The 21,496-nt window shown below is 44.9% G+C and overlaps 1 protein-coding gene across 3 annotated transcripts; it reads left to right on the top strand.

Annotated features, from left to right (window-relative positions):
• The first annotated feature begins 760 nt into the window (after nt 1–760).
• On the top strand, nt 761–21,229 carry LOC142915323 (uncharacterized). 3 transcript variants are annotated; one of them, XM_076061237.1, is made up of 9 exons: nt 761–1,481; nt 1,515–3,975; nt 5,217–5,545; nt 6,962–7,117; nt 11,527–11,649; nt 12,565–13,574; nt 14,424–14,686; nt 16,052–16,319; nt 17,584–21,229. In XM_076061237.1, the coding sequence occupies exons 1-9, from the start codon at nt 1,079–1,081 to the stop codon at nt 17,851–17,853; spliced, it is 5,283 nt and encodes a 1,760-aa protein (XP_075917352.1). In that variant the 5' UTR covers nt 761–1,078; the 3' UTR covers nt 17,854–21,229. The 3 variants fall into 3 exon arrangements, with proteins under 3 accessions (XP_075917352.1, XP_075917377.1, XP_075917305.1); XM_076061262.1 differs by having other exon boundaries at nt 761–3,975; nt 5,397–5,545; XM_076061190.1 differs by having other exon boundaries at nt 761–3,975.
• Nucleotides 21,230–21,496: the final 267 nt, after the last annotated feature.

The raw sequence follows: 21,496 nt of genomic DNA, 5'->3' as shown, positions 1-21,496 counted from the left end.
TTTAGAATATTTGGCTGCTGTAAATGTCCACGTGACGATAAAGGCACTTCGTTGAATCGTTGAGCTATCAATTGTGGCCAGGTGGCTTCTGAAAAAGAGCTAAATAGCTTAAGTGGGCCTTACCTGGTAAAATAAAAATTGTTTAATAGTTTAGTTTATTTAGTATTAGATTTAAAAAACAACAACTCTGACCTGAATTTCGATTTAAAGCTTTCGTCACTGCAGAGATTCATATTCTTGGTTCTTTCGGTAAAGTCACCACGTAGAAGGGAAATAATAAAATAATAAAAATTAAACAATTAAATTCTCAATCGAAACGTCGTGAGAATTGTTTTATTATTTTATTATTTCCCTTTGTGACTTTACCGAAAGAACCAAAAGAATATGAAACTGTGACCTGTGCCAATATTTTTTTTTATGAAACAAACTCTTATTTTACAATAATACAATAAAAGTGACCTAGCAATAATTATTATTGAATTCTAGATTTGAAGTTTTCGTGACTGCAATGATCCATACTCTTTAGTTCTTTAGGTAAAAGTCACGTAGGAAAAAAATAATAATAATAAAAAAATATATACTTTATTTTTTATTATTGCTTTACCTAAATAATTATTATTTAATATTAAACATCTCACCAGGCAATAACTTCTGAATTCGCCAAATGGCGCGCGCCGTGGAAAAGCGCGGGAAAAGGCAAACGAGGCGAGGCGCGCGCCCCCGCCCCGCCCCTCCCCCCCCGCCCCGCCCCTCCCCCTATTCAATACCGCGGCGTGAAAGGTGTCGGTCCTTTGGTATTCGCCTCACGAAGTTGGTTTCACACCAACAACAAAAAACAAACGAAAACAATTAAATCGCAATTGTTGTAGTTGTGCGTACATTTATGTTGTTGTTGCAGTGCCCTTAAACTGTTTATATAATCACAAACACCCACCCTCAACTGTCGATTGCATTCGTGAGGCGCTGACGACGAAAGGCGACCGTGGCGCCAAACGTCCCCGCTTGCAAGTCGGGGAAGAAGCGCAGGAAGGAGAACGTTGAGGCGGAGATCAAATTGGAACCTGTGAGGAGAAAGAAGATGAAGAAGACGACGACGTCGACGTCGTACAATACGGGGGAGAGGCGGACCCGGGCTAGCGCGGCAATTTGTCGCGACTTGCTCGAGGCGGGCATCCAGAGGAGCATAGACGATTTGCGGCCCGAGCTGACGGGCAACTCCGTGGGGAGGTTCTTCGTGGAGACGCCCAGGGGAAGAGGAGGTAAAGGAGAAGAAGAAGGGAAAGGATTACAACAAAGACGTGCTAGACGTGGCGAGGGAAGCTCAGGTGGGCAAAGAGATGGAAGTGATTTGCCAGAAAAACGTGGCGGTGGCGGACACGGTGGAAAAAGAGGTGGGCATTTAGGAGGAGATGCTGATGCAGCGGGAAGAGGTGGGAAAGAAAAGGAAGGTGGTGGTGGTTGTGGTGGATCACGCAGAGGTGGTGGATCACGCAGAGGTGGTGTATCACGCAGAGGTGGCGGTGGTGGCGATATCCCCAAAGGAGAAGGTGCTGGACGAGGTGGACGTTGTGTAAAAGGAGAATATGGAGTCTCGAGTACAAAACAAAATTGCGGTGATGTGCAGAGAAGAGGAAGAAGAGGAGGAAGAGGTGGACAAGCGGGAAAGATGCTGGGTCGCCGCTACCTGACTGTTGATTTGGAGGACTTCCAGTTGAAGGAGAAGTGCCATCCCTCCCGCGGTGGCGCCGGCGGGAGGTTACCCAACTTCAGGATCACGGTGTTCGCCGACGTCCACCGAGACCCCGAGCAAGATGAGGCGGACGGAGGATTTGTTGACGGTGGAGGAGGTGGCGATGACGAGGGCGGTGAGAGCAAGAGGCGGCTGATGGACAATGACGGTGGAGGAGGTGGTGGTGATGATGAGAGGGGGAAGAAGAAGAGGCGGCTGATGGACAATGGGGGTGGTGGTGGAGGAGGTGGTGGTGATGAAAACAGTGAGAGGAAGAAGCAGCTGATGGACAATGGGGGTGGTGATGGAGGAGGAGGTGGTGATGAGAACAGTGAGAGGAAGAAGCAGCTGATGGACAATGGGGGTGGAGGAGGTGATGGAGATGAGAGGGGGAAGAAGAAGAGGCGGCTGATGGACAATGGGGGTGGTGGAGGAGGAGGTGGTGATGAGAACAGTGAGAGGAAGAAGCAGCTGATGGACAATGGGGGTGGAGGAGGTGATGAAGATGAGAGGGGGAAGAAGAAGAGGCAGCTGATGGACAATGGAGGTGGTGGTGGAGGAGGTGGTGATGAAAACAGTGAGAGGAAGAAGCAGCTGATGGACAATGAGGGTGGAGGAGGTGATGAAGATGAGAGGGGGAAGAAGAAGAGGCGGCTGATGGACAATGGGGGTGGTGGAAGAGGAGATGGTGATGAGAACAGTGAGAGGAAGAGGCAGCTGATGGACAATGGAGGTGGTGGTGGTGGTGATGATGATGAGAGGGGGAAGAAGAAGAGGCAGCTGATGGACAATGGGGGTGGTGATGGAGGAGGAGGTGGTGATGAGAACAGTGAGAGGAAGAAGCAGCTGATGGACAATGGGGGTGGAGGAGGTGATGAAGATGAGAGGGGGAAGAAGAAGAAGCAGCTGATGGACAATGGGGGTGGTGGTGGAGGAGGTGGTGGTGATGAAAACAGTGAGAGGAAGAAGCAGCTGATGGACAATGGGGGTGGAGGAGGTGATGAAGATGAGAGGGGGAAGAAGAAGAGGCAGCTGATGGACAATGGGGGTGGTGGTGGAGGAGGTGGTGATGAAAACAGTGAGAGGAAGAAGCAGCTGATGGACAATGGGGGTGGAGGAGGTGATGACGAGGACAGTGAGAGGAAGAAGCAGCTGATGGACAATGGGGGTGGAGGAGGTGATGATGATGATAACAGTGAGAGGAAGAAGCAGCTGATGGACAATGGGGGTGGAGGAGGTGGTGATGATGATGACAGTGAGAGGAAGAGGCGGCTGATAGACAATGGGGGTGGTAGTGGTGATGATGATGGTGGTGGTGGTGCAGGAGGAGGTAGTCGTGATGGAGGAGTGGATTGTGGTGGTTTAGAGGCTGATGGTAATTTACTTGCCGGTGGTGCCCTGGGTGGTGTTCCCGTGGGTGGTACACGGGGAGGCACTGGTGTTGTTAGAGGTGGAGAGGGTGTTACGATTAGTGGTGGTGTCGTTGTTAATAATGGAAATAGTGGTGACAGTGAGGGTGGTTGCGTTTTGGCTCCGAGTGGAGGAAATTGTAACGTGGGTGGTGGTGGTGGTGGGAATGGTGTCACTGTTGCTGCAAATGACAGCAGCACTGATTATGTGGTTGGTGGTATTAGTGGTTATGTGGTTCGTGGCAGTGATGGTTCTATCGTTGATAGTGGTAATGTTGAAGTCAGAGGTAGAGGTGAGGAGTGTTTCCCTGCAGTTAGTAAGAATGGAGTAGATGGTGACGTGGAAGGTGGTTGTGGTGCTATGGGTTCTGTTCGTGGACATAATCTATACGTGCTTGAAGTCGGTAAGGGAATGGATGCCCATAGGGATGGTGATGGTTTGCTAGTTAATGCAGTTGGTATTGATATCGCTAGTGGAAGTAGTGGTGGTTGCGTGGTTAAAGGCAACGGTGGCGCTTTAGTTAAGGCTAACAGGGGTCGGGGTAGTCGTGGCGGTAGTAGGGGTGGCATCGGTGAAAAACGGGCTGGGAGTGAGCCTGCTCTCTCTGATAAGCAGTTGCAGATCACCCCGGAGATGGACATCGAGCCGCTGTGGATGGCCAGGCTGCTGGGGCACAGCGACGCTGAAGTGATGCTGAACACCCTCTTCCTCTTCAACACCATCTACTTCAGGCTGGTGACGATGCGTGAGCACGTCAAGATGCTCTGGGGCGACGTGCAGTGCCACATGGGCACAGAGAGTGACTACTATCTGCGGTACCGGCCACTTGTGGAAAAGTGTGTGGTGCTGCCGCTAAAGCTCCAGTTTTTGCACGACACGATTTGTAATTTGCAACCCTTTGGCAATGTACGGCTTAACGGATGTTGTTTGGTCATATTTCACCTCGCCAGTCAGTGTGAGTCGGTGATGGGTAGGGCCCAGGACTGGTTGAGATATTACTCGCCGACTGATGGCTGGGAATCTAACTCAGACCACTGGTTCATAATGCAGTACACTCGCCACTGAACCACAGCTCCACCCTTCCCGACATAATTCGTTAAATTATTTACCACCATCTACCAAGGCAGTGTTTAATAATCCTTTTTTAAAGTCTGGAACTCCCTTCCCCCAGCCATTTGTGCTCTTAAACATGTGCCCTTTATTAAATCCAGATTCAAGACTTCCCTTTTTTCCCCCTGCCTGTTGGAGAATTGGCCACCAATACCCATATTCAGGCATGGCATGGTCCTGTTTGAGTAAACACAATCCTTTAACTGGCCCCCAATCCAATCCCTCGATAAAATAAATAGGCCTATTTTCATGGACAGCATTTTAAGATGTCGGATTTACACAATTTGATTTTAATGTCATTTTGCAATATTGTGGTGTTGAAGATGCACCACAGTGTTCATGGATATAACTAAAAGATCAATGAAAAACCGGCAAGATTTGTTTGGAGGCCACATTCTGCTAATGCGACTCGTTAAGTTGAAACTGGTCCAGAATTTGCCTGCTATGTCAAATGCTACTTGAATATTTTTTTACTAAAAGACCCAGAAGCTGATGGAATGAAATGTATATTTTGGCAATGAACGTTGATATGTTATCCACAGTTCACCAAGCCATACATTTTGTATTGCTATAATGTGTGCTTTGTAGAGCAAAATTAATATAAGGAGACATCAGAAGTATGATACCTTGGGATGTGTTGGGGGGCCTCTTTCATTGACATAATTAACTGATTGGTGTCAATATGTGACCCACTAAATTTAGGAAAAAGTTATATCTTTGGTGTTTTGGTTAGCACAGCAGTTGCAATAACGGATACTTAAATCCCCAGCCTCTGTCCGCCCAGCAGTATAAATGGGTAGACCACAGTCACTTGGAAGATCATGTGTGATGGGGTAAGGTATGTGCACTCCCATCTCTTCCAAGATCTAAGCAAGAAATTGCAGGGCCGCACCTTGACCTTTTATTCAGCACGAAGGAAGAGGTTCCCCACCCTTGGTTTACACTGCGATTGTGATTTTGTTCTCAGAGGCCATGCGAATGCAGAAAATGACTCTGCGTCACCAAAAATATTTGGCAATGTCGAGCGCTGGGAGAGGTGCCCGGTTCAACTGTACTTGTTATACAGTAATCACCGGCCCAAGAAAATGTGCGTCCCCGACGCCCCGTTCTATCTGTCAGTCAACACGAACAGGGGTGTGGTTTCCAGGTTGTTTACATCCGAGAAGCTGAGCATGATCAAGCTGAATTCCCTCTGGAAAAACCTGGCCAAGATTCTCAACGTCTCGATGAGTGGAGAGGTGGCACCGCCACAGGAACAGCAGCAGTTTCCCTCGAAGCAAGTTTCCATCGTCTCTGGTAATGATGCGGCAAGGGCGGTTTGGCGGTCAAAAGTGTTGAGAGACTGGCTCCCCTGCCCAGTGTTAAATTATCCAAAATAAATTTGTGTTGTCTTAGTCTAGTTGACAACAATCTGAGGAATTATAAGGAAGGTTTAGTCTGGATGTCAAAGGTGTAGACCACTCAATAGATTTTTGCACTTCAGTCTCTATGTGAAATTGGGATTTCTGCTGTTGGTTCAGGACCACCATTGCTGACGAGCGCTGCTTCCTTGCTCAATTGAGCAGGGAGATAGTGTGGCCGAGAATGACAGTCACTAAACGACCAAAATACACTGCCTCGGCTTTTAACCCCACTGTTGACGATAGAGACATTGGTTTTCATCAAAAATTGGATCAAAGGAAACATTCACCAATGTGTGTGTCAGCCCCTGGATGATTGACATGCATTAAGAAGTAATTGTCACCATACCTTACAATTGGTGAGTATTCAACCCCATTGGCAGTCCTGAACCCACTTCATATTCCACATACTTTTGTTTTTGGGACCAGACACACCATACAATGACCATTGAACTCACAAGACTCGTGCTTGTTTTATTCAGTTGTCTATCCTCACACTAGAATTTAAAGTTGGGATATTCTAATTCTTAATCAAGGGCTTTGCTTCAGAATTAAAATACCAATATAAATTAAGAAAATACTGTCATTTATTTACCCAGAAATGCCACTGAGTTTTAAATACATTTGTTTTCATAACTCCCGCTTGGGATATTTGGACAATTATTTTAGAGTATTTTACGTGGGGAAGGATTCCTAAGATCCTGGAATTAAACTGTGCATGTGAGGAAATAATAAATGTACATATACAGTAGCTGGATCATCAGCCTACTTGTTGTACTGCCATATACTGGTCACTGTGTAGCTCTTCTGGCTGGGAGTGTGAAACGTTTTCATTTGCCGAATGAATACATAAGGTTGCACTTATTACACACAGTGCTTGCCACTTATGAACCACAATACCTTTCTGGTCTCGTCAAGGAGCATAAACCATCACAAACTCCGGTTTATTCTCGCAGTGGCTTTTGACTAACCATCGAACAAAGATGGTCACCGCATCACACGTTTTTAGATGCGCATCTATGGCCATCTGGAATGCTCTAACAATATTAGGAAACCACTGGAGCTATGCACTTTTAAATGTAGACTAGAAACGAAATTCCATAGAACTTTTTTTTGTTTGAACTTTTTTGTCCTTCCCCCGCACCTACGATTAGGTGGTGGATTACAGCACGTTGCAGAGTCAAGTGTATCACGTGACTTTATTTCAAAATACGTTATATTTTACATTTAATTTATTTTTTGCAACATCAGGAGTGAGCTGACGAGAGCTTTGAAGGCTAATGTTTGTGAATGATGTACTTTGTACGTGCAGGTGACCAACATTCCCTGGCAATGTGTGGAGCTCATGAAAAGCAAGATCAGGCTCTCACCTTGTGTTCAAAATCCATCACCCCCCAGAAACTCTTCCAGCAAAACAAACTTTCCAGCGTCAGATGTAGTGTTTCTACATCCACCAACACTACCACCGGTAATGCTTGTATTTGTTCCTTTTAATTGGTGTTCACATAATTTGTCCATGCATATGTGTGCTAGGCTTAGGTTTTGGATTCTAAAATCAGTTTTTAAGGACAATTTCAGTTAATTTTTTTGATTTCTAGAACATTTACATTATATAATAATTGAATGCTTCTTTGTGCTAAAAAGGTGCTTTAACACCATTTATGGCGGGAAAAGCGCAGATGTATTGTCACTGAGGTGGTGTGACATTGCGAGAATAACATAGCATGCAAACAGATTGATTGAATTGAAAATATAATTTGTGTGTTTCTCTCGGGTTGTAGGTCTCATGAAAGTGGGTCGGGTTGGTTTGTGTGTAAGATGTCGTCGTTGAAGCGGGTTTGGGTTGGGTTAGGTAGTCAGACCTGGGTCATGTCCTACAAGCCTGACACTGATTCGATTTCTGGACTTGTACATTGATGACATCTGGTATATGAACTGCATATAGCCATAAGGTTGACTTAGCATAACATAAGTAGTGTGTGGTGCGGTTAGAATCACTTGGGTAGACAAGTTAGTGGTTGGATGTGGTGCAGCAACACCACCCCATCATGTGCCTACTAGGTGCTTACGAACAGCGATGGGTATTATTTGTGATGTTTCCATTGTAACAGGACTCGGGGCCAAGAACAATCTATTATGGGATCAGCAGTAAGGCTCAGATTTGTGTTCCCACAGTTAATGATTTGGCTTCTCCCACTCTGTCACCTTCCATTGACTCCCTCTGCCTACCCTTCATAGTTGAGGGTTGTAATTGGGAAACAACCTCTAAAATATATTTAACACGGGCTTAGTTTAGGTTAATTTAAATGTTTTTAGGTAAACCACTCCTAGTTGAAGGCCTTCCCATTCCGTGTCAGTCATGGCGATAATTTTTTCCATACTTTTCTATGCTGGTCAATGTGGGTTGGTGAAGGGGGAGACCCAGGACTGGTTAAGATATCACCATCACTTGATGTAAGCCCTGGTGGTAATCAAACTCATGTTGCTGGTTTCATATCCTTGTGCACTAACCACTTCACCACTGCTTCGCCCTGGCTTAGGTTAGCCTACACTCAGGCTCACAACACCAGGCACCCCCCCCCCCCTCCGTACTCACAGAGACAGCACGACAAAGTTTAATGTCCACTGGCAATGTATTCCTCGATTAATGAAGCCAACCTATCTGTGTCAATGTGGACCAGCAGGGCAGATCTAACCTATCTCTCTACGGTCTAAGACTCAATTAGCCTGACCTCTCCCTACTCACTCTCTCTATTAGATATTCCCCTTTGCCTTACCTCTCCTACTCGTACTTACGATCCGACCTCGTGGTGTTGGAAGTCGCGGAAAGACGAGGCTGCACGCGGCTTTTGCTGGGAACTGGATCTGGCTGCTCTGCGGCCTGTCTCACGGACGTTTGAGTAGCAAGGGACGATCACTCCTCGGTCCCTCACTCCACAAGACCCTGGGCAAAAGAGGGCTTGCTTCCCAATTTCATCCCTTTTTATGCTCCTACTTCAAAGCCCACGCACCGCCGATCCGCTGGCCTCTCATCCGCTCTCCGACGCCCCGCCCCCCTATTGTTTAGCCGAGTGCACGGCATCATAGGGATCAACCTGTGCCGCCCCGCCCCCCACCTGCCTGCTGGTCCGCGTGTTCCTTGGGCTGTTTCCTCACTGCGGCTCTAAGTAGTTCGCCGTGGCCGTGCAATTTTAAGTCAATCCACGGTGCCGCAGTGCCATTCGGCCTGGGGGGGCCTGCCACTTCTCTGGCCCTAAAAAAACGTGGAGCACCCCCACGAGGGGGGCCCTCGGGTGAAAACTCAGGGGCAGGTGACCCCCCCACGAGGCTCTACGTGAGTGCGTGTGTGTGTTCATGTGGAGGGTGGTGGGGGAAGCGCTGTGACGGTAGTCGGGTGGCTTTGTCGGGGCCGTTGTCCCCCGACTCCTCCGTTAGGATCGAGCTACTACCCGCTGACTGCTCCGTCGGGTTCGGGCTACCGACCCCCAATTCCTCGCCCCCCTGTACCCCCGCCTTTGTTGCTGCCCGCGTATTCATGATTTAATTGGTGGGACCGACCACTTTACGCTTACGACGCGCTCCGCGGGCCCAGTGGCAGACGTGCCGCGGTGAGCGCGCCCGCGAAGTAAAACCCCGTCTCGTGCGTAAACAAAAGGGTACAGCGCGCCGACGCGTGACTCCGCGGTCGCACCGAGCACCCACGCACGGGACTCGAAGTCGGGGGTCAGAAGTCAGGGGGTGTCCACCGTGCGCGCGCCGCTGATTGGAGGGAGTCACTCCGCCCCGATTTAAAGGCCGTTTAAACAGCCACGCATGTACGCGAACATCAGACGCTACACTCTCCTCGTCGCCGTAAACAGCCGCGCATGCACGCGAACACAAGGCACTGCACCCTCCTCCTCACACTCACAAAGACCACACTACACAGTTTATCCTCTCCTGGCGATTTTATTCCCCGTGAATAACCCGCTAAACTACGCGTGATTGTGTGGGTCAGCAGACACTAACTAGCCTATCCTTCGGGGATCCTGGACTCAATTTATCCTGCCTGGCGCTCCGCTTTCTACCCTCTGATTAATTAGCCCAAACTCACCTTTCTCTTACTTATGCTTACTTCCAATCTGATCCGCCGGAAGCTGTAGAAGGGCGATGCTGTGGGTCGTCTCCATGGGGAATTGGGCCTGGCTGCGTTGAACCTCGTCACACGGACGACTCGAACAGCTTGCTCCAACACCCCGCTGATCTCGATGCCTTGAAGGACTTCCCCTTTACTGCCTGAATCCCCCTCCTTTTATCCTACCTACAACAAAGGAGTTCCGCTGTTTCGCCCTCTTGGCCTCCCGTCCAATCAGGGGCCCGGATTTTCCCGCCCTTTTGATATTCGGATCCTAGCTCTGGTGACGTCACCGCAGTGGTCCCCTCGACGTTCGCTTTATGTTCTTCCCGCTACCAGCCCACTGACCCATGTTGCGTGTGCGCGATTCCGTCCACGGTGGCTCAACAGCCCCTGCCGTGACCATGCAATTAAAATCCCAGGTCACGGCGCCGCGGTGCCCGTCAGCCTCGGGGGTAGGTCGCCCAATTCCCCGGCCGTAGGAAACCATGATGCTTGATCCCAGTAGGGGCTTCTAGACGAAAACCTGTCGGCCAGGTGACCTTCCTCCCCGGCTCTATGTAGGGTATGCGTGCATTCATGTGGGGGGCGGCGAGGGGTGCGCAGCGTCGGCGTCGTCGCTCCCCGGTGGCGGCGTTACGGCGGTGGGCACGGCCCCGACGGAGCGGCTCCGCTGTGGCGGCACCACAGCTTCTCTGCTGCCGCACCCCCATTGCAGGCATGGCTCCCACGGAGCGGCTTCGCTGTCGTGGCACCACATAACTCGTTTAAAGATGTGTTTGATTGTTACTTAAAAAAATACGGCTTTTAAACAATGTTGCCCGTAACAATAGTATGTATAAATTTTGATTTAAAGCTTTCGTGACTGCAGTAATTCATATTCTTAGCTCTTTCGGTAAAGTCACGTTGAAGGGAAACAATAAAATATTAAAATATATATAGAACAATAACAATTCTCACGACGTTTCGACCATAACACAAACGGTCATACTCAGGTGTGAAAAACCAACGGCAAGAAACATTTGAAAGAAGTGGTGGTTTGCATTTATTTATTTTTTACGGTGTTTGTATTTATTTTAAAAAAACGTTAGTACCACGGGCAGCGATTTGGCAGTTTGTTTAGAAGGACGAGTCAATCTATATTCTTAGCTCTTTCGGTAAAGTCACATTGAAGGGAAACAATAAAATAATGAAATATATAAATATATTGTTTCCCTTCAACGTGACTTTACCGAAAGAGCTAAGAATATGAATTAGTGCAGTCACGAAAGCTTTAAATCAAAAAGAGTCCATCTATGTTCTGTATGTTTGTTGAGCTTCCTTGACACCGTATGTAGCCGAGGTGCAGGACATTTTATACATGAAATTACTTAATGATTGTGACACGGACAAAGTGCCCTTACAACAGGTTTATAAAAAAAAAATTGACATCACATCTTCATTATCTCATGATTGCATGCAATGAGATCACATGAGTTTAATACAATATTTCAAGAAAAAAGTTAAGATAAAACAGCAGCTAAGTGTGCAATGTGCTGAAGAAAAAACGTAACATGGATTTCAATTCGTCACTACTAGTGACGAATTGGCATGTTCTGTTAACGTGACAACCCCTTACTAGTTGACTGTGTCAGGTGGTGGCGGGTTTTAATGAAACATTTATGCGGTCTAACCCAAAAAACCTCTATTATGGATTTCCTTGTTTGCCTCAATTTCTTCACTAGCTGAATCTAATTGTTTACCGTTCTTGACACGCGTAACAGGCCACGGCAATTCAAAGGCTACAGTGAGTCGTGGCAATGCCTTATGTGCCTCATTAAGCACAGGAGCGGTTGAGCTACACCAAGAGCACAGCATTAGCGTGGTCACCTTGGAGTCTGACACAGGTCAGTAACAGGAAGTATTAGATAGCTCTAGTTATAAATGCACTCACTTTCAGACTTTGTAAATTATAATACAGGATGTCCATAAAGGTGTCTGCGGTATTGTTAAGTAATTGTAAATCGACAGTAATTTGAACTATGTGGCTGAAATGTTTGCAACGTATTCGTTATATACTTTTTTTAAAGTTATACTTTCATTTTTTAAATATTGGGTGATCTTCAACAGCACATAACAGAAGCATTCGACACAATAAAACCTGAGATGATGGTGAATACTTGAGACTCAATTCATGGTAGACATGTGGAGGTGTAGATAGATAAAACTCGTACATGTCAAACCCTTATCGGTGCCTACCTTATTACAGACCAATTCAGACCCTATTGGTCACCCCATGCCCTTAGAAATCTCAACGTTCATCCTACAAATCCCATCACAAGGGAGAAACACAAACAAATAGACAACAAATTGTGCCCGTATTGAAACGGCTGTATGCCGTATGGACCTAAAAACTAAATTTCCTTGTACAGTACAAGGAAACGGGTAAACTGTATGTGTTGACAGGTATTAAAACTATGCTGATAAACTTTATACTACCAAGTATGTACACCGGTGTTAAACCAACATATCTGAAAATGCTAATTGGAATTAACATTTATGGACACCTTTTTATGATTTTAACAAAATACACAATTATTAGGTTGGTAAAATTGGTAAAGTGTTGGCCATAACTAATATGGGAAAGTATACATTCTTCTGATAACTATTAATTCACTTTAAAAGTTTACAAACAAGAAACAAAATTTGCCTTGTCACATGAATATGTAATTTTCACCACTGATTTAGCACTACTCACTGCCTGAGCAAGGAACATTTAGTTTTTTTACTTATCTGTACCCCTTTTGTTGTGTGGGTCATAGAAAAATCTCATGATGAAAGCATTTCAACTGCGACGGAATTAATCTCGAGTACTGACCCAATCGTCAACGCCACTGAGACAAGGGAGGACACGGACAACCGTTCCACCTCCGAATCGGAGTTAGGGTGCATCAGAATGGACAACAACAATGAGGGCTTTAGGCAAGGCTCAGTAGCCCTGTCCCCCACAGACTCAATGTACAACTCTGTAACAACGGCCACAGGGGCCATTCGCAGCACATGGTGCCCAGAGCACAGGAAATACACGGAGAGTGTGATCTACTTCCTGACCAAGGACAACCTGCCACTGAACACTGTGGAGAAGCCAGGCTTCAAGCACATGCTCAAAGTACTCAACTCATCCTACAAGGTGCCTGATGTTGGCTTCTTCTCCAAAGTGGTGCTGCCCAGAGTCTACAATGAGATATTCCAAAACCTTTTGGAAATACTGCACAAGAATTGCATGGGCTTGTTTGCCATGGCTGCTCGGACTAGGAAAATTGAGAGTGAGGTGCACATGTACTTCATGGTGCACTACATAGATGTCAACTGGAATATGCACAGGTGCTGGCTCCATGAGGAACACTGCTCATCAAGGGGCCTTAGGACAGAGGAACTGGATGCGGTGCTAAAGCACGTTCTCATGGTCTGGGGGCTCAAAGCCAAGAACATGGTGGCCTTCACTACGGACTTGACAAGCGACATAGTCAATACATGCGCTTTGCATGGCAGCTACTTTGTGCCCTGCGTCAACTGGTGCCTGAGCCTGGCCATTCACAAGGGCCTGAACGGCATGCGGCTGCAGAGTTTGGTTGAGGCTAGCAAGGTTGTGGCAAGAAAATTTCAGGGCTTGCGCTCGGCACCCACACAGGGCCGGCTGGAAAGAGAGGAGCACATGTCGAGTTGGATCGAAACTCTAGAGCTGCTGCAGGAGATGCATCACATTTACACAAGTCCCTTGGATTCACATTCTAGCAGCAATTTGGAGCAGTTACCGCTGCTGAATTTGCAGGTAGGAAAGTGTTTTGATTGTGGGATTTAAAGGAATATGCAGCCGCGAATTTTTATTGTTATCTGCTACATGCATGCCTGATAGGTTTGTCATCTCTGAATAAAAGGGGATAATTACTTGTAAAATGCATTTTCTTTAGTGGTGTATTCTCATGCAGCTGACAAAAGCTGAAACTTTTAATGCCTGTAGAAGACATACCGATTTCCCAGGATAGTTACCTCAAAAGGAGGACTTGCTGAGATATGGCGCTATAGAGGTTGTGGTTATTATTAACCAGGACAGGTGGCAACCCTAGTGTCTGGGCTGTGTATCTCAAGCTATCCACTATAAGTCTGAATAGAAAAAGAAGAAACAAAGAAATCGTGGCAAGTTACTATTATAACACTCCAGTGACATCACTGCAGTGAAATTGTAAAAGAGCTAGGAGAGTAATGATGCAGCTCACAAACCGAGCACAGGCTCAAAGGTGCCCCTCAAAAGGCTGCCGCGGTGGCGAGATGTTAACTCCCTCACCTGGTATGCAGGAGGTCGTTGATTATATTCCGACCCTAACGCCTGTATATATTTGGAGTTTGCATGTTCTCCCCATGGTGGTGTGGATTTTTTTCCAGGTCCCCTGGTTTTTCCCTCCACATTTAAAATCAAAATTCGTCTATAAAGTATTTGGCTGCTTTAAATTTCCACGTGATAAGCTACTTCGTTGGGCAATCATTTTTGGCCAGGTCGCTTCTGAAAAAGCGCTACATAGCTTAGTGGGCCTTACCTGGTAAAATAAAAAAATAGTTTTAAATAGTTTATAATTTAACTGTGATTGAAAAAATATCCCCAATATAACTGCCTCGCACACAGGACCTGGACTCCCTGCAGTCAGTGGTCCTCGTACTGCAGGCCCTACGTCGGTTTGTGGTAAAGTTGGCGTGCGAGCCCCACGTGCCCGCATCGGCGCTGGAGCCGCTGCTGCAGCACGTGAAGGGCATCCTCGTTGAGGAGCACTCGGACACACCCACGAGCCTGTGCCTCAAGGCTGACATTTGCCACTCCCTAAGCTTCTTGTACACTGATCGTGTGGACACCGCCAAATTCCTGCAACTGTGCACCATCCTCGACCCCAGGTGCCACCGACAAGCCCCATTGGTGTCTGCAGATAGGCACACCACAGGGGATATGCTGAAAATGTTTTTCTTACATCTTTGTTAATTATTTCCAGCTGAGGTTTAAAGCGTTCATGCATTAGCTGCAATATATATGCAATATATTTTTTTGGATACATTTATGTTAAGGACTTACCTTATAGAAAAGTGGCTAAATTTATTAAAGGGTTGCCCAAAACTTGGTGATAAAAACAGGGCTAAATAGATCAGCCTTTTGTGGCCAGTGTACGTGCTTCGCGTCACCATTGTGACATCATTGTGCGGCTCATAAGCTGACATAATTATTAATTAATACTTCTGAACAGAACCACATCATAGAAAGCATTAGATAATCCATGCAAGTACAAACATTTTTGTAAAAAATATGTTGAAAAAATACATTATTAATTCATTGTTTTATTGATTCAAATTTATTCTTATACGAATGATATTAATTTCAGCTGTTTGCCAAACCACTGCTGGATGAACCCTTTACAACACGATGCGGACATCTGTGGTTTTATCATACTTTGCCATTCTGGTCAGTGAGGGTTGGTGAAGTGGGTACCCAGGACCGTTTCAAATAGCGCTCGCCACTGTTAGCCAGTGCCAGAACTCAAACTCGATTCACTGAATTCAAAGGGAAATGTCCTAGCAACCACAGCACCACTCCAACCCCATACTCACTATAGATGCATTGGATGGTATGTATGTAAATGTAAAGTTATTGTAAAGCACATAATTGTAGGACTTTTGTGACGACACCGATATCACAAGGCCATTTAATGCAGTGCCAATAAACCGTTAAACTCGTGTCAGACAGATGGCAAACTGCATTGGTATATATCAACACCTATTTGTGTTTGAGTTGTCGCCTTTTAAGTCTGTGCACATTGGTTACCAGGGTAAGACATCAACTTTTCTCCACTTTAAAACTCAGTTTAACAGCAGGTAGCTAAAACCCAGATGGCGAGATGTTAACTACTTCACCTGGTATACAGGAGGTCGTGGGTTCGATCCTGACCCTGACGCCTGTATATTTGGAGTTTGCATGTTGACCCCGTGGTCTCGTGAATTTTTCTCCGGGTCCTTCGGTTTTTCCCTCTACATTTAGCCACATGCATTTCGAGTATTTGGCTGCTAGAAATTTGATTGAGCTATCAATTATGGCTTCTGAAAAAGCTCTGTATGCCTTATCTGGTAAAATAAAAAATGTTTAGTTTAAACCCGGTATCTTAGTCGTGCTGACTGTTTGCGATGACAAGTCCATTATGAGCCACATATAAATCTGCGCATCCAAAACCTGTATAAACGCTCCTATGCTTTCTCCTCAATCCAACCTTGCAGGTTCCGCAGCTTTCCCATGGCCAGCGTGGCCGAGGTGCTTCCGCTGGCCCTGGACGAAATGAACAAGGTGATGTCAGCATGGCTTGTGGGGGACAGGAGGCCTGAGCTCACCCCTCCCGGTTCAAGCGTTTCGCCGGGCCAGGCCATGGCCAATGATACTAGACCCAGCAGCTTTGGCCTTGGGGCCAATATCCCTGCAGCCGGCGGCTTCAAAAGCATCTTCAAGAAGGAGAGCGGGAATGCCCTCCACCGCACCCTGCCCGAGCAGGTACACGACACGCACCCCATACACACACACACACACGGCTTGTATGTATGTATGTATTTTGAACTTCTTTAGGCACTTATTCTTTGGGTCTTTCGGTAAAGTCACGTAGATAGGTACAAATTAATACAAATAAATATCAAATAAAACTACGACGCTTCGATCATAACACAAGCGATCACCATCAGGAGGAAAGGGGGAAAGCTGCTGAATTCAGACTTTTATAGGGTGGAGTCTAAACGAAGTGGGTGGGGCCTCGTCATGTTAATGTGAGAAATTAGCATGATGTTAATTTAAGATCGCAGAGCCACCCCGACGTAGTGGTCGGCGTCCGGAGGTGGCCACGTTGGCGCGAGAAATTCAACCTGTTAATGTGAAATCGGAGAGCCGAAGCCACGGGGAAAACAAATTTAACATCGGAAGGTGGCAGGATGGGAACATCACAGCCAGTTATGACTTAAACTGGTTGATGACGTCTTTCCAATGATTGCTGATTTTTTACCCATCCTCTCTGTTGAAATTGTGTCTGTGTCTGTATATATGGATGGCTTCATAAACGGATCTTTGTTGATAGCCAGTGGGCTTACAAAGTACCTTCATCTTAGAGAAATCTATTTCATGTGAGCCAACCGCATTAAAACAATGATCAGCCACGGCCGATGTGTTTGTCCTGCCGTGTTTCAAATATGCCTTGTGCTCACGAACACGGTGTGAGACATTTCGCTTAGTTTCCCCAATGTAACTGCTGCCGCAGACACAGCTTAGTTTGTAGACGCCAGGGTATTGCATTTTAGGGATCCTATCCTTCACAGATGGGATCAGATCACGAATTTTATGTACTGTGTTAAATCGAGCCTGGATCTTGTGTTTGCTCAAGATTGTGGAAATCTTTTTGGTAACCCCTACTATGTATGGCAATATGATGGTTTTGATTGGGTCCTCAGATGGTGTTCTTTCCCAACAGTTGGGGTGGTAGCTTTATGGATTGTGTGGTCCGAATATTCATTCATCTTGAGAGCTTGGTGCATATGTTTCAGTTCACTGGCTAGGTGATGATGGTCGGAGATGCATCGAGCTCTATTGTGTAGACTTTTGATGAGGGAATTCTTCTTATACTACTTTAAATATTAATATACTACTTTAAATAATAAACTAAGAACACCTTGAGGTGTTTCAATCAACTACTTGGAGAGGGCATGCTGTAATTGACCTCTACATTTATTCCCAGTGAAAAATAAGCAGATGTCTGCATGCTCATGTTGTGCAGATGGCCGTGGAGCTGGAGATGTATCTGCACGAGCCCCCTCTGGACATGAGCTGCTGCCCGCTGATGTGGTGGCGCTTCGCCGAGCAACGCTTCCCTGCGCTCGCCTTGCTTGCCCGTGCATGCCTGTGCATCCCGGCCATGGCGAGCAGCTCCACCCTGGCCTTACCTCGGCCTGGCAACAGCACCAACAGCGGTAGCAACAGTCCTAGAACACACAGAGACCAGAAGTTACTCGACCAGATAGTGTTTCTTTCCACAAACTTGCCATAAGCCGGCACACTTGTTCGAAATTAATGTTTTGGCATTACATAGTTGTAGTGTAAACGCATTATTCATTGGTTGTCACAGTTATGTTAGTAACTTCTCCAAATCAATGGGATTGTACCACGTTATTTGGCATGTTTGACGTTTTTGAAGCTCCCAGCACATGCCAAAATTTCACGGTACAACCTGAAAACACATCGGAGGACATTAATTGTGTTTACACTGGAAAGATTCTGAACAACACGAGGAAGATTACTTTGTGAACCACTGATTAAAACATAATTTGTTTGGTAATACAAAAGAGCAAATTAGTAACAATGGTTCCCGAACATAAAAAAAATCTGGCCATACCATCAATACTCCATTCTTGTAAAAAAGGTTAATCATAAGACAAAATTTCAGCAAATTTAACAAGTACCGTATACAACAATTTAAAAAGCATGTATTGAGGTATGCTTGTCGCATCCCTCTTTTTAAAATAGTTTTTCTTAAACTTTATTTAAAAGAAAAAAATTGCCCACCGGCTGCAGTTTTTGAATGCGATTTCACATTGTCCAGAGTTTGTGGGGAAGTGAGTTTGTAAATGGTGCAGTGTAAATGCGTAACAGACCTCATATGAACGAGCAATCTGTGAGCCAAATCACTACTCACTTATGCACGCTTCAAAAAACACTACCCACTGCTTGTCTTCCACCTAATATTTATCTACAGCCAGCAAAACATAAAAATGCCACTGTGCAAGATAACAGAGTTGCTATTCACGTGGTCACCATTCAATTATCTATTCCTGCATGCTCATATCAAATTTAACAGTGATTATTTACAATGTCCATCATTGTAAATGTTTCCTATTGTCTGCTATAACGGGCTCGTCAGGTTGTTCAGGATGCCTTGTTAATTGTTAGTGTAAAAATGTGATTTAGCCCATGGGCCAAAAGTATAGGTTTTGTACAGCGTGTGGTCTAGATGTCTTGTGACCCTCATTTAATTATATAAAGCTTAACATTGTTTACGTAAGTTGTATTGAAAACAGAAATTAATAGGAAAAACGTCTTATGGTTCAATTAATTGGTGATCACAAGACATCTGCATCACCCTGCACAATGCTCGTGGAGGTATTGCTTCTATTCAATGTATGCCCAATGGAAGTGAGTAAAATGCAACATTGTTGTCAATGTTTATTATATCTACATTTCATCTATGGTTATCATTAGGATTGTATAAGATACACAGCAGTTTTATCATCCATTTTACTATATATTTTATCGTAGTCAGTGCACATTTTAATATTTGTATATTTTATTCTTACAAAATGCGTATAACTTCTTCTTTGGTTCTTTCGGTAAAGTCACGTAGAATGAGAATAAAATAATAAAATAAAACGATAACATTCTCACGACGTTTCGGCCACAACACAAGTGGCCTTCAGGTGAAAGGAACAAACCTGTCGGGACGACAGAGCTACAGTGAACGCTGCTAAGATTCGCAGCGTCTTTTAAGCTGGTTGAGAGAAGTGTCATCCCGACAGGTTGTTCCTTTCACCTGAAGAAGGCCACTTGTGTTGTGGCCGAAACGTCGTGAGAATTTTATTGTTTTATTTTATTCTCATTCTACGTGACTTTACCGAAAGAACCAAAGAAGATGAATCCTTGCAGTCACGAAAGCTTTAAATCGAAATTTAACTGCGTATAACTTAATAAGTAAATTTGGAAATAACTAGCTATTACCAAATACATTTGCGTTTTGCAAAACTTTTTCCAGATTACTTAACAGAATGGGGGTTAACTATAAGGCCATAATTTTCCGCCTTTATTTCGGGGTCATGATTACGTATGTTGTAAAGTTGCAATGATTAGAAGACTATTGGCAAGCTTTTATTGCATTTAACTTTTCAGTCCTTTCGTTCATACTGGAAGTATGCAAAATCATAAAACAATTATATGAAATAGAATACAATTATAAAGTTATGGAAGACTGATATCGTACTTTCGGAATTTTGTATTGTATTGTCAAAAATATCACAGCAAGGCGAGTTATCAGCATTAAGGGATCCGCAAGTCGTAGCGTACTCCTACGGACTTGAGATGTGACAATCCACCCAGCGCCTGCACAGGATCTGATTTCATTTCTCCATATGTACAGTTATGGATGTTTATAACACACTAACTTCGTCATATTCTTTGGGTCTTTCAGGAAAGTCACGTAGATAGGTTCAAAGAAAATAACAAAAAAAACTAGGATGTTACAATCGCAACACAAGCGTTCATCATCAGGAACGCTTGTGTTGCGATTGAAACGTCGTAGTTTTTTGTTATTTCCTTTGAACCTATCTACGTGACTTTACCGAAAGGCTCAAAGAATATGAATTCCTGCAGTCACGAAAGCTTTAAGTCAAGATTTAACTTTGCCATCTCGGGTACTACAAATGAAGTCACGTTTTGGTCTGGGCTCACGGATGAATTTATGGCATGTTACATTGCATGTTGCCGTAGGGTTTTCTGAGTTGCTAAATTTTACAAGTTGTCTCCTGTAGATTTAACAGGACAAAAGATGTGCATTTCATGGACAAAAACTCTCAGCCTTATCCAGACCACCAGCTCAAAATAACAGCATGTGTGGCCGTTTTGTCGTTTTAGGCCAACTTAAGAATAACATGTGGCCAACCAACAGGGTTGTTAATAGCAGTGACTTATGTGGTTATTTCCAATAGAACTCATCAGTACGGCACATTTACCAATTCGCACCACAGCCACGTCCCCTGGGAACCCCATATAGATCGGGGCTTCCTTTTAAACTATTTAGAACCATTAGCTTCCCTATATGAAATCACATTGTATTGTAAAATCGTGTTCCGACCTGCACTATTTTTTGTGGTGACGTTTTCTCATCTTTTTTGGTTCTTTCGGTAAAGTCACGTAGAATGAGAATAAAATAATAAATTGATAAAATAACACAATAAAATTCTCACGACGTTTCGGCCACAACACAAGCGGCCTTCATCAGACTGTCTGGAGGACAGCTCCAGCGCTGTCCTCCAGACAGTCTCGTCCCTTCACCTGATGAAGGCCGCTTGTGTTGTGGCCGAAACGTGAGAATTTTATTGTGTTATTTTTTCAATTTATTATTTTATTCTCATTCTACGTGACTTTACCGAAAGAACCAAAGAAGATGAATCCTTGCAGTCACGAAAGCTTTAAAACGAAGTTTTATCATTATTTTACAGATTGCAATGAACGTTTGTTACCTGTTGGTATGTTGAATTTTAAAAACATCGTTAATATAAGCAAGTTAATCTGTTTTTGGAGTGTCACGTTGTGTTCTTAAACTATGCCTTTGTCCCGGTCGATTAAATGCAATAAAAATTTACTTGGGCACCAATAAAGCGGCATCCCATGAGATTTCATCAACTGACAACTAAACAATTGGTGACATAGTCCAAGGTTTGGCAATGATTGTACATCTATGATTGTATGTGTGCTTTAAAGAAGGGCTATTGTCAGAAACGTTGACTATTTTTGTTTTCTTGAAGGCAGTGTTATTAACGAATATGTTGAGTTTTTTTGTTAATCGTCCCTATGATTGGATTAAAACATCTTCGAGATGTAAGAATGCATTTTTTACTGGTAGGAACGAAGTTGTAAACTGAGTG

The sequence above is a fragment of the Petromyzon marinus genome, chromosome 1, assembly GCF_048934315.1.
Source record: "Petromyzon marinus isolate PM22_M1 ecotype Great Lakes invasive population chromosome 1, UKy_Petmar_22M1.pri1.0, whole genome shotgun sequence".
NCBI lineage: Eukaryota > Metazoa > Chordata > Hyperoartia > Petromyzontiformes > Petromyzontidae > Petromyzon > Petromyzon marinus.
Note: the sequence above shows the minus strand (reverse complement) of the source record. Positions and strands in the feature narration are given on the sequence as shown.

Bases quoted from the DNA above. Each gene is read 5' to 3' on its own strand.
- LOC142915323 (XM_076061190.1), top strand. From the start codon at position 1,079: ATGAAGAAGACGACGACGTCGACGTCGTACAATACGGGGGAGAGGCGG. The intron at 5,546-6,961 runs GTAATGATGCGG...TTGTACGTGCAG, and splicing joins GCAAGTTTCCATCGTCTCTG to GTGACCAACATTCCCTGGCA. The intron at 13,575-14,423 runs GTAGGAAAGTGT...CCTCGCACACAG, and splicing joins TACCGCTGCTGAATTTGCAG to GACCTGGACTCCCTGCAGTC.